The 14855-nt window shown below is 42.4% G+C and overlaps 1 protein-coding gene and 2 long non-coding RNA genes across 3 annotated transcripts in view; 2 read left to right on the top strand and 1 right to left on the bottom strand.

Annotated features, from left to right (window-relative positions):
- Positions 1-6111, bottom strand: part of msh3 (mutS homolog 3 (E. coli)) — a 31184-nt gene extending 25073 nt beyond the window's left edge. The window contains exons 1-8 of the mRNA XM_084468119.1: positions 5867-6111; positions 5697-5790; positions 4839-5134; positions 4469-4678; positions 4102-4218; positions 3872-3989; positions 3299-3420; positions 2438-2598 (exon numbers count right to left, since the gene is read on the bottom strand). Coding sequence (XP_084324245.1) covers positions 2438-2598; positions 3299-3420; positions 3872-3989; positions 4102-4218; positions 4469-4678; positions 4839-5134; positions 5697-5790; positions 5867-6013 — 1265 coding nt within the window. The 5' untranslated portion in view covers positions 6014-6111. The remainder of the gene's footprint in view (positions 1-2437; positions 2599-3298; positions 3421-3871; positions 3990-4101; positions 4219-4468; positions 4679-4838; positions 5135-5696; positions 5791-5866) is intronic.
- A 1970-nt stretch (positions 6112-8081) lies between these two features.
- LOC311343248 lies at positions 8082-9264 on the top strand. Its single transcript, XR_014633473.1, has 3 exons — positions 8082-8220; positions 8362-8481; positions 8602-9264. It is a non-coding gene; the product is annotated as an uncharacterized lncRNA (long non-coding RNA).
- A 3536-nt stretch (positions 9265-12800) lies between these two features.
- LOC311343249 lies at positions 12801-14341 on the top strand. Its single transcript, XR_014633474.1, has 3 exons — positions 12801-12925; positions 13066-13173; positions 13377-14341. It is a non-coding gene; the product is annotated as an uncharacterized lncRNA (long non-coding RNA).
- The last annotated feature ends 514 nt before the right edge of the window (positions 14342-14855 follow it).

Raw genomic sequence — 14855 nt, 5'->3', positions numbered from 1 at the left:
TGGAAGACCGGAGAGAACCAAAGAGCAAGTCAGAGGAAGGTGGTGAGGGGGGAGAGAGAAGGGGGAGAGATAAGGAAGGGAAGGAAGATTGAGATGGAGCCAATTGCACGACAATCAAATGATTTAGACTATAGAGAGAAAAACAAATCTAATAAAATAGTACGAATGAATAGCAATCACAAAAGAGTCCAGAAAAGCATCAAAGCAGAGGCAGACTAGAGTGGAATGTTATTCATTCATGTATTCATCCACCGATCCGTCATCAATCACTCCATCTGTGCGAAGTCTTCTCCGCCCACCCTTGCCGTCATTTCCTTCTGCCAGACGAAAGTAATCACACACCGCACCGGAGTGAATGTGCCAGGTGCAGGATGTCAGCGTTGTGCAGGAGAATGACGGCAGAGCGGGGAAGCAACAGGCTGCCGGAATAAAACGTAACCACGGCTCACAAGCCCCAGCATCTCATTCAGCCCACAAAACCACGCGCTGACATAGGGCTGTGAGGCCTAAAGAGGAATGTATGAGTGGAACAATGTTCTTTAATATGGTCCAGGCCTTTTTTTTTTTTTTAAAGGTTCTTCTTTGTGTTGCTCAACCATTAATATGAATGAGACCACGGCTGCATCCATTCAGATGAGGTCTGGATTGACCACATACAGAAAACGAAATGGCAATCGTAGACTGCATATTCAGTCGAATGGCACACACACTGTTACTTTGCGTATTTTGAGTAAATTCTTGACCACAAATCTTACATTTTTGTAAATACTCTTTAGACTTCGACTTTACACTAACCATACACAATCCCACAACAAGAATCTTTAGATATACATTCACACAAACAGTGTGATTTAGATAATTTTTGGCCAGTATTTTAACTCACATTAGTAACATGACCCAGTAAATTGGTGCAAACTGCCCCTTAGTGGTCAAATAAGGAATTACAATGGATTTCATGGCGAACCAAGGCATTGGGGAATCTATATGATCAATCATACATTAATCATTTTTTTGAGTTTCATGTAGGGCTGCAACTAACGATTATTTTAATCGATTAATCTGTCGAATTTAATCGATTGACCGGTCAAATATTTTTTCGATTAAATCGATGAATCGGATAAAAAAAGAAACATTTGTAATTGCCGCATCTTTATTCAAAAACTGAACATTACCTCAAATTCACAGACCAGACTGAAGTGTAAAAACAACAGGTTATTGCTCGGACGTCCCTGATCTATTAAAAGTAATATTAAATGATAAAAAATATATTAAAACATAACTGTATGATATACATTGTATGTATGTATGTATATATCTACAAAAATGAAAAGGCTCCTTTCTTTTATAAAGTGCACAATATTTGGTTTTATAACCAGCTAACGCTTATGTTCATGCTTGTAAATCTGGATAACGAATAAATTAAAATACCAAACGAGAAACAGGAGATACTAGGTAGATTCATAGTCCTCCGTAAAGTGCAGTACGTAGCTACGGAGACCCTGTCGGAGACCCTCTCCGTAGCTCTACGTGCGCATCCAATATTTTTTAACTATCCGTCGACGCAATGGAGACTGCAAGGGCTGTGATTGATCCTCTAACAAAATCATTTCCAGAATCACATTTCCCGGTTTAACTTTACACCTTATTTACTTTCCACATTAAGGACCAATAAAACACCAAATAAGATTTGCTTTGAAAGCTTTGGAAGTTTATTTAACACTATTTACATGGTTAGTAGTCAGCATATAAGATTGATCGGGCGGCGAATGCATTGCGTATCCGACATCCCGACGGAGAACTGCAAATGCTCGAGGGGTATCCGTAGTTACACACAGAGTCGGATTACGGATTACGGATACGGAGTAGTATACTTCGGGTTTGATATTGCATGTCCTTACTTGAAAAGCGGAATAAATGTGAGATCTGACTATTATTAGTATTGACTTAACCCTGCTCGGATGACATCACCGTGGTGTTTCCGTGCGACGCCATTTCGCTTTTGCAAAGATTGCAACTAACACACTTTTTAGCTTTATGCATTGTAAATTGCTCCCACACTTTGGAAGATTTTGGTCGAACAGTTTTCTCCGCCTCCGCCATGTTTCATGTCCAAAATACAAGCTGTGGTCGCTCACACTATAGCGCGCGGCAGGCTCGCTGTGGGCGCGCATGAAGCATGGACCTGTTGGCGTCGGCTTCTGTAAACAGTTCCGCTCCTACGAGTGACTATTATTATTAATAATAATAATAGTATTAATAATCGTGCGACTCAACGAATCGATGAGTAAATTCGTTGCCAACGCTTTTAGTAATCAATTTTTATCGATTTTATCGATTCATTGTTGCAGCCCTAGTTTCATATACAGAAAACAGAGGTTTTGCAGTCTGCAATTAATGCCCTAGGTTCCTTCGTTCATGAATCCTAACAACAATTTACCTGGAGATGCTCTGCAAAAGCCTGTGCGTGTGTTCTGAAAGGTCAGAGGGCACCAGGATCTCCACAGGGTTGATCTTCAAGATACGTCCCTCCAGCTCAGAGCGAGAATGATTGTCAGTGAAACTGTCCAATAGCACGTCTCCTGTGCTGGGCTGCACTGCCTAAGTGTACACAGAAATGCAGTCAAGGAAATATGTTTACACGGGCACAAACACACACACAAATATAGGTAGGTGTGACATCTCCAGGTAATATGCACAATGGTCATCAGTTAAAACCATTATTGGCTATATGTTGAAGGGGGCAGTAAAAGCTTATTTAGAAATAAAACCGAAAAATAATGCCATGAACACAAAATCATCTATTGGTTCTTGACATTAGGCGTGTTTCAGATGGTCTGCAGTTGCGCGCATGCATGCACGAGACTTGAGAACATCCGCCGGAACTAGTCAGAAACACGTCAAGTTCCCACCATGTCAAGTCGGACACAGGTGCACTTCTCGTAGTTTGAACAAGCATAGTTTGGGAGAGGGCACGCCTCTTTGAAAGGAGTTATGTCACTTCTCACGTGGGAAATTCCACGTGGTAATTCCAACCAACCAGGGCAATGTTTTGATATGTTGAGGGGAGTGACTTATGTCTGCATTTATTTGAGACCATATTGCACAGAAATGCAGACGGAGGGAGCTCCCGTGAGTTTTTAAAGGGAAGTCATCCCCACCAGCATTTCTGACGTTTTGATCCCAGAACGCATTATGTTATGCGAGGCAACACAACGCATGCTTGATCTGAAACTCGCCTATTGCTTCAGTAAACACACAGAGGAACACCTCCTAAAAAGGTGGTGATCCCCTGACTCACCACCAGGCCGATGGTGACCTGCCTGGCCTTCTGGTCCCAGCTCTCACTGATGCACAGCAGGTAGCTGTCCGGGGGATCAGAGCCCCGGTCGTCCTCTCCCAGGCTACACAGCGGGTTGACGTCTGAGGAAAGGAGCACGGTTGAAGGGGGGCTGTCCTGATTCCCAATGTATGAAAGAGTGAGTAGCTTCATACATGGGTTGTGAAGGAATTCACGGTCTGCAACATTAACACTGTTTCATCTGTCCGTTGAGGCTAACGGTGCACATTTTAGGGTATTGTACCCAAAAAAGACAGATGATTTTGTAGACTGCAAATGTTTTTCACAGAATGTGTTTAATGCAGTGCTACCTTATATTAGAAAATTGCGAGTGTGGCACTTCCCCTTTATGGAAAGGAGGCCTTACACTGAGAAATAAACGTCAGCCGCACATCTATGAAAGACTAAATACAGGAAGTACGGAAATACAGACATAAGCTTGGTACACAAGCTACCAGTACGGTGTGGATACAGAAATACACATCGATAGATACCTAGACGAAGAACAAACATGATGAATATTAATCCAGATACCTTCGCCCACTAGCGTAGACTTAGTGTAGAGCGCGCTGAGCTGTCGCGTGAACAGAGCGTTCTTATTGGCTCCCGAGGCTTTGATGGCGGACGTCTCCATCTGCTTCACCACGCCCACCTACACACGAGGAAAACGGCACCACCCGGGGCGGCTCACTGGTGAGACGGCAACTCAAGAGCTGCGCTGGTTCACAGACACGCCGCAGAGAAGCAAAGAGCTGAGGCCTCACCTTGTGTCCCTGGGAGACCAGGCGCCGCACGTGGACAAAGAGGCGGTGGGTGGGGACGCTGCACGTCATGAAGTTGTGGTCCAGGTGGCAATAAATGTTCAACTCCTTGGCGGCGATCTGCACAAACGCAACAACACGGGAGAACCTAGGCGTTTTGGATGCACTGCAAGTGTTGGGCGTCCAACGAAAGTGGACATACTGTACATACTGTGTTCCCATGACTTGCTGAAGTGAGGCATGTTGCTCACGGTTAAATGTTATGATTGTTTTTGTTTTTTTTAAGAAAATAAATTTCCTTATACATTTCTATTTATTGCAATTATTTTACAAAACGTGTATACATAAACAATAGTACTATAATGCTCACCTCTGCATCTTCTCCGAAAAATCTGTACTTGTATCCACACTCGATGGCCAGCAGGGCGTCTTCATGTTGCTGTTTGAGCAGGATGACCTGCTGCTCCAGGGGAGTGAACGCACTCTTGGGGCGCCTGCAGGGGACGCTAGAGTCCTGGGCCGGACTCGACCCTGGAACCCTTCCTCCTCCTGTCTTGGCAAACTGATTAAGACTCATCCCCTGTTCAGGATGTCAAATGTGTACATTTTAGACAAGACAGATTCCAGCTAGGGCCGAAAAAGGAATTACGTCCATCAATTATGTTTATGGACGTGATTAATGGGTCTGAATAAATATTATACAATATCTTACTCATAACTAAAGTGTTTACAACGGGCACCTGTGTTTTCTGAGACATAACTGAATCCTGCACAGCCTCGTCTTCTTGATGTTCGTCCTTCCCCTCTTGTTTGGGCTTCTTGTTGTTGCGATGATCTTTTAAGCCACCAGGAGGCAGCATGACTCCCTTTCCTTGGTCACAGATTTGAACGACACCACCCCCAGGCTCCTTCTGATCCAGCTCCTCCCTCCCAGCGCCACCTCTGTTGGGTTCAGCCGGGCAGGAGAAGGATTGCAGCCTCTCCACCGTGGCGGCGCTTAAGCCTCCGGCTCCACGGATTGGTGGTGTCTCAGTTACTACAAACACACACACAACAGGGGAATGGCAACAAGTCGCAGAAACATGCAAAGCTACACCAACTGAAAGCCAGCTGACTTCCAGCAACAGTCTTTCGTAAAGAAAAGAATCATTAAGCTATTTATTTGCCTAACATGTCTATGGACAGTACTGCTAATGTAACTGGATGGATAGATGGATGTACAAGATAAATATTTATAGGTCTAGATATTGTCAGAAGCATGCAATTATAAAATAATGTGTACGCTGGCTAATCTGAATTAAATATTCTTTCTTGTCGCTCGGAATCATTTTACAGCGAGGAAAGACCATATACATAATTACATCTAGTTATCTCAAAACATTGCAATAACCAAAATCATGGACAATGTCACAATCTTAACAATCAATAAGATAGGTTTTTCCGAAATGGGCTCAACATACAGTATGACACAGTATGGCACATTGCCTTGAAAATGTGCCAAATGTGAAAATGTAGTTTATTTTAAAACCATATCCGTTTGCACATGAACAAAAACCGACGCTTCTTGCAAACCGACACACTGAAAACCCACCACACACCTTCATCATCACCCACTTCCCCGTGCCTCTGGACAGACAGACGAGCACGTTTGACTGGTAACCCAGCATCGTCTTCATCTGTTTGTCTCTGCTGCTGGGGGGAGAGACAGACATGATGTCACATCGGTCTCCCTAGTGTGTATCGTCTCTACAGTCGAAACGAGCCTCACCTTGCCCCGGGAAGGCTGCAGCTGTGTGTGTTGTTGTTTTTTCCCAGATGGGATGCTGCCATTAGTTGAACTCTTGCTATTCAGACCGCTGAAGTAACTGCTTATGGAGCTCTGGGTACTGCATGACTTTTTGAGCGATTTCGGCATGCTGATAAGAATGATCAAGTCCTTTTCTTTTATTTAATATCACATTCAATGTGTTGCATAGAATACTAGAAGATGAGTAAACGTAACCACCAGAGCTTTAAAAAGGAGAAACATCCACGAAGAGGCGCACATGCTGAGGTCACGTTGGCGCGTAAATGACGTAGGAGGGTGGTTTTCGCTGTATTTTCCAGAGCAGCACTTTGGGTATTTGAGAGTTAATTGACTTACCTTACTGGCCACCCAGAGAAGGGCAATATTTCTAATGTAATTTCTAAAGTTTTAAGGTGATTAATTTTGCACCATGAGTCTGCTTTTCTTTTGTAATATATCGCATTAGTGCGGCTGCACACCGTGAAGTTAGTTCTTTATCATAACCACAGGGGTTTTAGTAAGAGACCTTCCATAATTCTTTAAATGACAAACTTTCAAACCACAAAATGACTGTTTTCATTGCCTTCGTGATGAATTTCTTGGATTAATGAAAATTGGAATAATTTGTTTTACTAAATCACTATCACACCCTATCACACATATTTTGATTGCTAATGTGTAATTAATTGATTGTACATAAATATTTGAGGAGAAAATAGTTCTAAAAGAAAATTGTAGCCTATGTTTTCGATAGTGGGGGGCGGGGCTACAGTTGATGTCATATTCCCATCATGCTTTGTGTGTGTTCTTGTTTGGAGCAAACCGTAGCGCAGAGCGTGGTTCGTTTCAAACAGTTCAATGTTAGATTACATATCAATGTGGTATGCTTTCTGTGTGGTTGTTTACAGGGCTATCTACAGGGCAATCAAGTGACTGAAAGCATTCTAACGTCTCTTCTTCTATGATCGCCAGTAAGTCAAAACAGAAACATATATGTATACATTGAACCATTTATGGAAATTCATTCATTTTATCAATAGCGCCATGTCAAATCAATAACAGAAATAAATTGACAAGGTTTAGTTCATGTTGTACTAATGGTATAGACATTTATAAGTAAATAAAATGACTATTGCCATCTACTGATGAGTATTTCAGGTATGGAGACATCAGTGATGTCCAGAAGTCTCCCCATGCTGTTCAGCGGGCACGGTTGCATGTAGCTACTGCACTGCTTCAGGGTAATGGTCAGTGCCATCAAAATAGTTAATCAAAATCCATGCAAATTCCATGACCTCAGGCTTCAGGGTAATGGTCAGTGCCATCAAAATAGTTAATCAAAATCCATGACCTCAGTCACGTAAGGTGATCCGTCTGTTATGTACAATAAAGCAAGGGTACGTTTTATGTTGTTAAACATAACCATTTATTACACACTTATTTTAGTGTGGTCATGTGGGCAGTATTACAGAAAATATCTCATACTTTAGTGTCTATTTAACTTAAATAATAGGGAGGTATTTGCTACACATGTGCATCTATAGGCTACATAATCCATAGGCTATGTTACAGTTTCAAATATTTTAATTAGGATATAGTATTTTAATTCTGATAATTCCATGTTGTTACTTTTCAATATCAGTCATTAGGCTAAATAAAGTCACGTTTGGCAATGAGCGGGGTCCAAGTAGGCTAACCTATTCTCGCAATATAGTTAGATAGGAGAAACAGAGAAAGGTATTCTCATGGTTTGACAGCCGTCCTCAAAACAAAATTACAAGGTGTCTTAATGTAGTCTAGGCTATCAACCAATAAACAAATTACTAAACCAATTAAAGGACATGACACACTGTTACCTTTGGGTTAACCCTAACCCAAAAATTGGGTTAGGGTTATCAAAAACGTTCGCCACGCGCGCGCTCTTCGCGCGCCCACTGACATTTTGCAGTCTTACTTCAGCCAAAGTCCCAAAGTTGGCAACCCTGAGACAGGCTGTGAGAGTGTTCAATTCATTAAACTAATAGCCCTTTTTCATGAATTTCCTATTTTCACATATTTCACATATCTGATACATTTCACAGTTGTAACTATCAGTGTATTTAGTCAATACCAGTCTAATGTTGACATGTAAGCTGAATTGAATTGGAATTTCTGGCGAATGTCTTATTTCAAGCTTTTAACTTATCTGCGTTTCGTTTTTGTAGTAGGAGATGGGCGTTTACCACACGTCGGCATCTGGAACACACAAGTCTCACACTAGTTCTTCCATTTATCATCCGCTAACACGATGGGCTCCGTTGGCATTTTCTTCGTTGTTTCTTTGACAATATCAACCGGTAAGAACACTTTTTTAATATGTCCTTGACAAAACAAACTCACTTTTATGTAAATGGGTTGATCCGTTTTGTGGTGGAAAAAAAACAGGCTTTCACCCCCGCCTCTACGGTGAGGCCTATTGACAATGTGTTTCTGTGTAGTTGGGGGATTAAAATGCTACTCGTGTGCGAGCACAGAGTTAAACCCCAGCAACTGCCTTCAGACCGTTGATTGTCCCTCCAACATGGATCGCTGTTTCAGCCTGACATCCTATGTCATTGGTAGGTGTTCTCATAAGTTGTTTGTAACAGATCAGTCTATGTTACAGTATTACCAAACGGATATTGAAATGGCCAGACTGTTGAAAAAAAGAATAATCTGACTACCATCTTGTTTTGCAGGGCAAGTCACGGCGAAGGGATGTCAGTTGAGTGTTTTGTGTAACGTCGGCGGCGCGCCGTTAAATTGTTGCAGTGGCGATTTGTGTAACAATGCCAAGAACATCGGATCAAGTTTCATCCTCCTGCTGTTGTCTACCGCTGCATTGTATTTCCTCTGATCAGTGGGTTTGCATGCACTCTAGAAACCGGGGGCCGGATTTAAAAAGGAGTCTCAAAGTAATGAGATCCTGTGCCTTTGCTGGAGAATATACTATAGGCTACTATAATAGGCCTATTCCTTAAAATGTTCTTTACAGCAATTCCTCAATAACTTCCTCATGTTCCATTCGTACACACTTTTTAGAGTTTAGTAGCCTGAATTGAATCAGTGAGTTGCAACACCTTAAAATTAGATGAACAAAAACTATAGTAAATAGAAGTAATTACAAGTTAATAAAAATCTATAGTATCAAATACATTATCATGAGGTTGTTCTGTACATGAACAACTGTTTTTCTTTTGCTATTTTTATCACTTTTTTGTCTTGCTTATTCATCTTTCTCTCAAACAAGCTCTGTACTAGTGACATGTACAACTAGCATACTGTGTAGATCGATTGATATGCTTACCTGATCGGCCTCAAAAATAAAACCATTTCATAATAAACATTTTAGGAAATTGTGAGGTTTATACTATAGTACTATAACGCTCATCTCTGGATCTTCTCCGAAGAATCTGTACTTGTATCCACACTCGATGGCCAACAGGGCGTCTTCATGTTGCTGTTTGAGTTGGATGACCTGCTGCTCCAGGGGAGTGAACGCACTCTTGGGGCGCCTGCAGGGGACGCTAGAGTCCTGGGTCGGACACGACCCTGGAACCCTTCCTCCTGTCTTGGCAAACTGATTAAGACCCCTGTCATCCCCTGTTCATGATGTCAAACGTGTAAATTTTAGACAAGACAGATTCCAGCTAGGGCCGAAAAAGGAATTACGTCCATCAATTATGTTTATGGACGTGATTAATGGGTCTGAATAAAGATAATACAATATCTTACTCATAACTAGTGTTTACAACGGGCACCTGTGTTTTCTGAGACATAACTGAATCCTGCACAGCCTCCTCTTGATGTTCGTCCTTCCCCTCTTGTTTGGGCTTCTTGTTGCGATGATCTTTTAAGCCACCAGGAGGCAGCATGACTCCCTTTCCTTGGTCACAGATTTGAACGACACCGGCTTCTTCTGATCCAGCTCCTCCCTCCCAGCGCCACTTCTGTTGGGTTCAGCCGGGCAGGAGAAGGATTGCAGCCTCTCCACCGTGGCGGCGCTTAAGCCTCCGGCTCCACGGAGTGGTGGTGTCTCAGTTACTACAAACACACACAACAGGGGAATGCCAACAAGTCACAGAAACATGCAAAGCTACACCAACTGAAATCCTGGTAATTTCTCTGCGTGAGAAATACGAAGTGTGGTGTGTGGGCGTGTGAATGGGTTCAATTGCGTGTGTCTCACGCCGAATGCGTGAGACTTGAGAGCCCTGATGTGTAGTCAAAGTCATAGACAGCCTCAATTTTGAAAAAGCGAGAAAGTTGGAAAAGCATTTTTTTAACGAATACAAAAATGTCTTCCCTCCTGGCTGCCTGCAAAGTGCGCGGCGGTTGCTATGCAACACACTGTAGCGTCCTTTAGAGAGAAGGCTAGAGACGGTAGCTTAGTTCGCCGGCAATTTAGCCTACTATTGAGCAGTTCACTCATCGTGTGCCTATTGCTTTACAAAATTTCCACCCTCTCCATCAATCAACATATTTTTAGGCTTCAGTGAACTATGCTATTGCTTTTATATATAAATAAACAACAGTTCAAGTTAGGCGCGGAGTGATACAGAACTCTGTAAACTGAATGGGCGTCATAGCTGTGTGTATATGCTCATTATACAACAGTTGGGAACCAATCAGATGCGTCGAAGCGTCCGTTGCATGGACATGGGACCATAATCAGCCCACAATAGTCAAGTACGTCTCGCTGCGACCTGCGGGAAGGCGGGGCGTGACATCACGCCCTGCCCACATCACGGGCGAGTGCATTCTTAATTATGTTTCATTTGAAATAATAAATGGGAACTCCTCAAATCATTCGTTGTGCAGTAGTGAAATATTTTATGTTTAGGCCTAGCTAATCTAAGTCAGGTTAGGGTTAGGGGTTATGGTTAGGTTTAGGGGTTAGGGTTAGGTTTAGGGGTTATGGTTAGGGTTAGGTTATGGGTTATGGTTAGGGTTAGGTTTAGGGGTTATGGTTAGGGTTAGGTTTAGGGGTTATGGTTAGGGGTTAGCTGCTAGTTCAAGAGGACGTATTTAGTTGATGTGGGCAAGGCGTGATGTCACGCCCCGCCTTCCCGCAGGCCGCAGTGGCGACAAAGAGAAGCATCTCGCTGCGGCCTGCGGGAAGGCGGGGCGTGACATCACGCCCTGCCCACATCACGGGCGAATGCATTCTGGGATTGCGTAGCCCATATAAAACCAACAGATGAAGAAAAATACGTCTTTCTTGAAAATACTTGAACTAAATACGTCCTCTTGAACTAGCAGCTAACCCCTAACCCTAACCCTAACCCTAACTAGCAGCTAACCCTAACCCTAACTAGCAGCTAACCCTAACCCAAACCTGCCTTAGATTAGCTAGGCCTTAACATACAATATTTCACTACTGCACAACGAATGATTTGAGGAGTTCCCAGAATGCACTCGCCTGTGATGTGGGCAGTGATGTCACGCCCCGCCTTCCCGCAGGTCGCAGCGAGACGTACTTGGGCTAAGCTGGTGGGGGGCAATGACCTCATCGCTTGCGTTTCAGGCGTCCACACGAAACCTAACATGAAAACGCATGGGGCCGCTTTTATCTTATCCACCCTGGGACCTGGTTTCAAAAAAAGAGTGTTCTCAGCCACCGAAAACGCCGGATCTGTCTGGACGGTCGGCCCAAACGCACAAGACGTAGGCCTATGCGTTTTCACGAAAAAATTGTTTCTGTGTGGACGGGGCCGACCTTCAGCAAAACCAACACACACACACACACAACCATAAAAAATCCCAAGCTCACACATTCTTTTATGTTTCATTTCTCCCCCCTCACTCACAACCTGTCTCTCTCCGTTATTTTTTGACCCTGTGTCCCTCTATTCCTGTGTCTTTCTTGCAACGGTTATCCAAGGTTGTGTGCATTCAGTGTCTTAGAAAGATCTCCTCTGTTTCCTGTTGTTGCTGCACTCTTTCTCTTCCTTCCTTGTATGCCCCTCCTCCTCTTAACATCCACAGTCCTCCGCATGGCAGAACACATGGTGGAAACATGACAGATGTTGCCCATGAACCGAATATTTAACTTCTGGTGATTGGTGAACTGTGTGTGTGTGTGTGTGTGTGTGTGTGTGTGTGTGTGTGTGTGTGTGTGTGTGTGTGTGTGTGTGTGTGTGTGTGTGTGTGTGTGTGTGTGTGTGTGTGTGTGTGTGTGTGTGTGTGTGTGTGTGTGTGTGTGTGTGTGTGTGTGTGTGTGTGTGTGTGGCGTGCGGTCTGTCTGATGCGTTTTAATGCTAATAGAATGTAGCCCATTTCAAGCGATGCCTGTACAAAACGGCCTGACGCAAACGGAGGACGACAATTTGGTTAGCGGCCAAGTGGTCGAAGGAAAACGGACAAACAAACCGACACCATCACAAGTGAACGCGACAAGCGATGAAACGATGAAAACGTATATAATCCATGACCCGTTTTCTAACCCTCAGTAGGCCTACATTTTCTATTAGGCTAGTGGGACATATTATTCACACCTGTTTCAAATTAAATAATTAAATAGTGTATCATTTCCCATAAGGTCTCTCCTTGCGACTGTTAATTGTTCCGAACTAATATTTTCTTTATTTTTATTTCCTTCCTAACCCTAACGGTAAAAAGTAAAAAGGATCACTCCTTCTTGGAAGAGGTTCATTGATTTACACAATCTATTCGGCCCTGTAGAAGAACAACACGAAATGTGTCTCAACTCAGATACAAATGTCAGATAGGACAAATGTCTGATACCTTTCACAGTTGTAGCCTAATTAGGCTATAAGTCTATTTAGTCAATACCAGTCTTACGTTGACATATAAGATGAATTGAATTTGAATTTCTGGCGAATGTCTAATTTCAAGCTAACTTAGGTTTTTTAAGTTTCGTTTTTGTAGGAGATGGGCGTTTACCACACGTTGGCATCTGGAACACACCATAAGTCTTCCACTAGCCCTCTCATTCATCATCTGCTAACACGATGGGCTTCGTTGGCATTTTCTTCGTTCTTTCTTTGACAATATCAACCGGTAAGAACACTTTTTTGATATGGCCTTGACAAAACAAACTCACGTTTATGTAAATGGGTTGATCCGTTCTGTGGTGGGAAAAAAAACAAGCTTTCACCCCCGCCTCTACGGTGATGTATTGACAATGTGTTTCTGTGTAGTTGGGGGATTAAGATGCTACTCGTGTGCGAGCACAGAGGTAAACCCCAGCAACTGCCTTCAGACCATTGATTGTCCCTTAAACATGGATCGCTGTTTCGATGTCATTGGTAAGTGTTTTCATTAATTGTTCTAACCGTTTTTTCTGGGGCGTCCCCAGAAGTAGGTCCTATTGATAATACACACTGTATCTGTTTTGTGTTCTTAATATCATAATTTGTAACAGCTCAGTCTATGTTATTTACAGTATTACCAAACGGATATTGAAATAGCCAGACAAAAATTATAATCTGACTACCATCTTGTTTTGCAGGGCAAATCACGGCGAAGGGATGTCAATTGAGTGCTGCGTGTAACGTCGGCGGCGCGCCTTTAAATTGTTGCAGTGGCGATTTGTGTAACAATGCCAAGAACATCGGATCAAGTTTCATCCTCCTGCTGTTGTCTACCGCTGCATTGTATTTCCTCTGATCAGTGGGTTTGCATGCACTCTAGAAACCGGGGGCCGGATTCACAAAGGAATCTCAAAGTAATGAGGTCCTGTGCCTTTGCTGGAGAATATACTATATAAGCTACTATAATATTCCTTAGAATGTTCTTAACTGCAATTCCTTAATAACTTCCTCATAACTCTTTAGAAATGTTGTTCCATTCGTACACACTTTTTAGAGTTTAGTAGGCCTAGCCTGGACCTATGTATTTTTCTTCATTATAAAATCAATATACAGTTGAATCAGTGAGTTGCCTTAAAAGGAGATGAAAAGGTCTATAGTAAATATAAGTAATTACAAGTTAAGAAAAATCTATAGTAGCCTATCAAATAGCCTACATTATCATGAGGTTGTTCTGTACATGAACAACTGTTTTTTTTGCCATTTTTCTCATTTTTTTGTCCTGCTTATTCTATTTATTCATCTTTCTCTCCAAAACGATCTCTATACTAGTGACATGTAGGCCTACAACTAGCGTAGGCCTACTGTGATCGATTGATATGCTTACCTGATCGGCCTCAAAAATAAAACCATTTCAAAATAAACGTTTTAGGAAATTGTGAGGTTGATGGAATGGTAGGCCTACCTACTATAACGCTCATCTTTGACACAAACGGGGGAGTTGGACGACAATTTGGTTAGCTGTCGAGTGGTCGGATTGGTCGAAGGGAAACGGACAAACTGACACCATCACAATTGAACGCGACAAGCGATGAAACGATGAAAACGTATATAATCCATGACCCGTTTTCTAACCCTCAGTACATTTTCTATAAGTGTAAGGGGACAGATTATTCACACCTGTTTCAAATAAAATAATTAAATAGTGTATAATTTCCCATAAGGTCTCTCCTTGCGACTGGTAAATTGTTCCGAACTAATATTTTCCTTTCTAACGGTAAAAAAGCACTCCTCCTTTGGAAGAGGTTAATTGATTTACACAATCTATTCGGCCCTGTACAAGAATAACACTCAGACTATGAAATGTGTCTCAACTCATATGTTTTGAGGTGTTGAATGGGATGGGTTGTCCTTGGGCTTTATTCATCCAGGGGCCAAGTGAAGGGAAAGACTGGTATTGACTAAATACACTTATAATTACAACTGTGAAAGGTATCAGACATTTGTGAACACAGGAAATGCATGAAAAAGGGCTATTAGTTTAGTCTGTTGCCCAGGTGTGTTGTGGTAGGCTATATGATAGTGTGAGACAAATCTAATACTGGAGGAAATAATTTAATTGAAATTGAAGTTTAGAATTTTTGTAAGGAATATTGAATAAGAAATTCAGAAAATGTGTT

The sequence above is a fragment of the Micromesistius poutassou genome (assembly GCF_964030765.1).
Source record: "Micromesistius poutassou genome assembly, chromosome: 5".
Lineage (NCBI taxonomy): Eukaryota > Metazoa > Chordata > Actinopteri > Gadiformes > Gadidae > Micromesistius > Micromesistius poutassou.
This window is presented reverse-complemented; position numbering and strand designations above follow the sequence as displayed.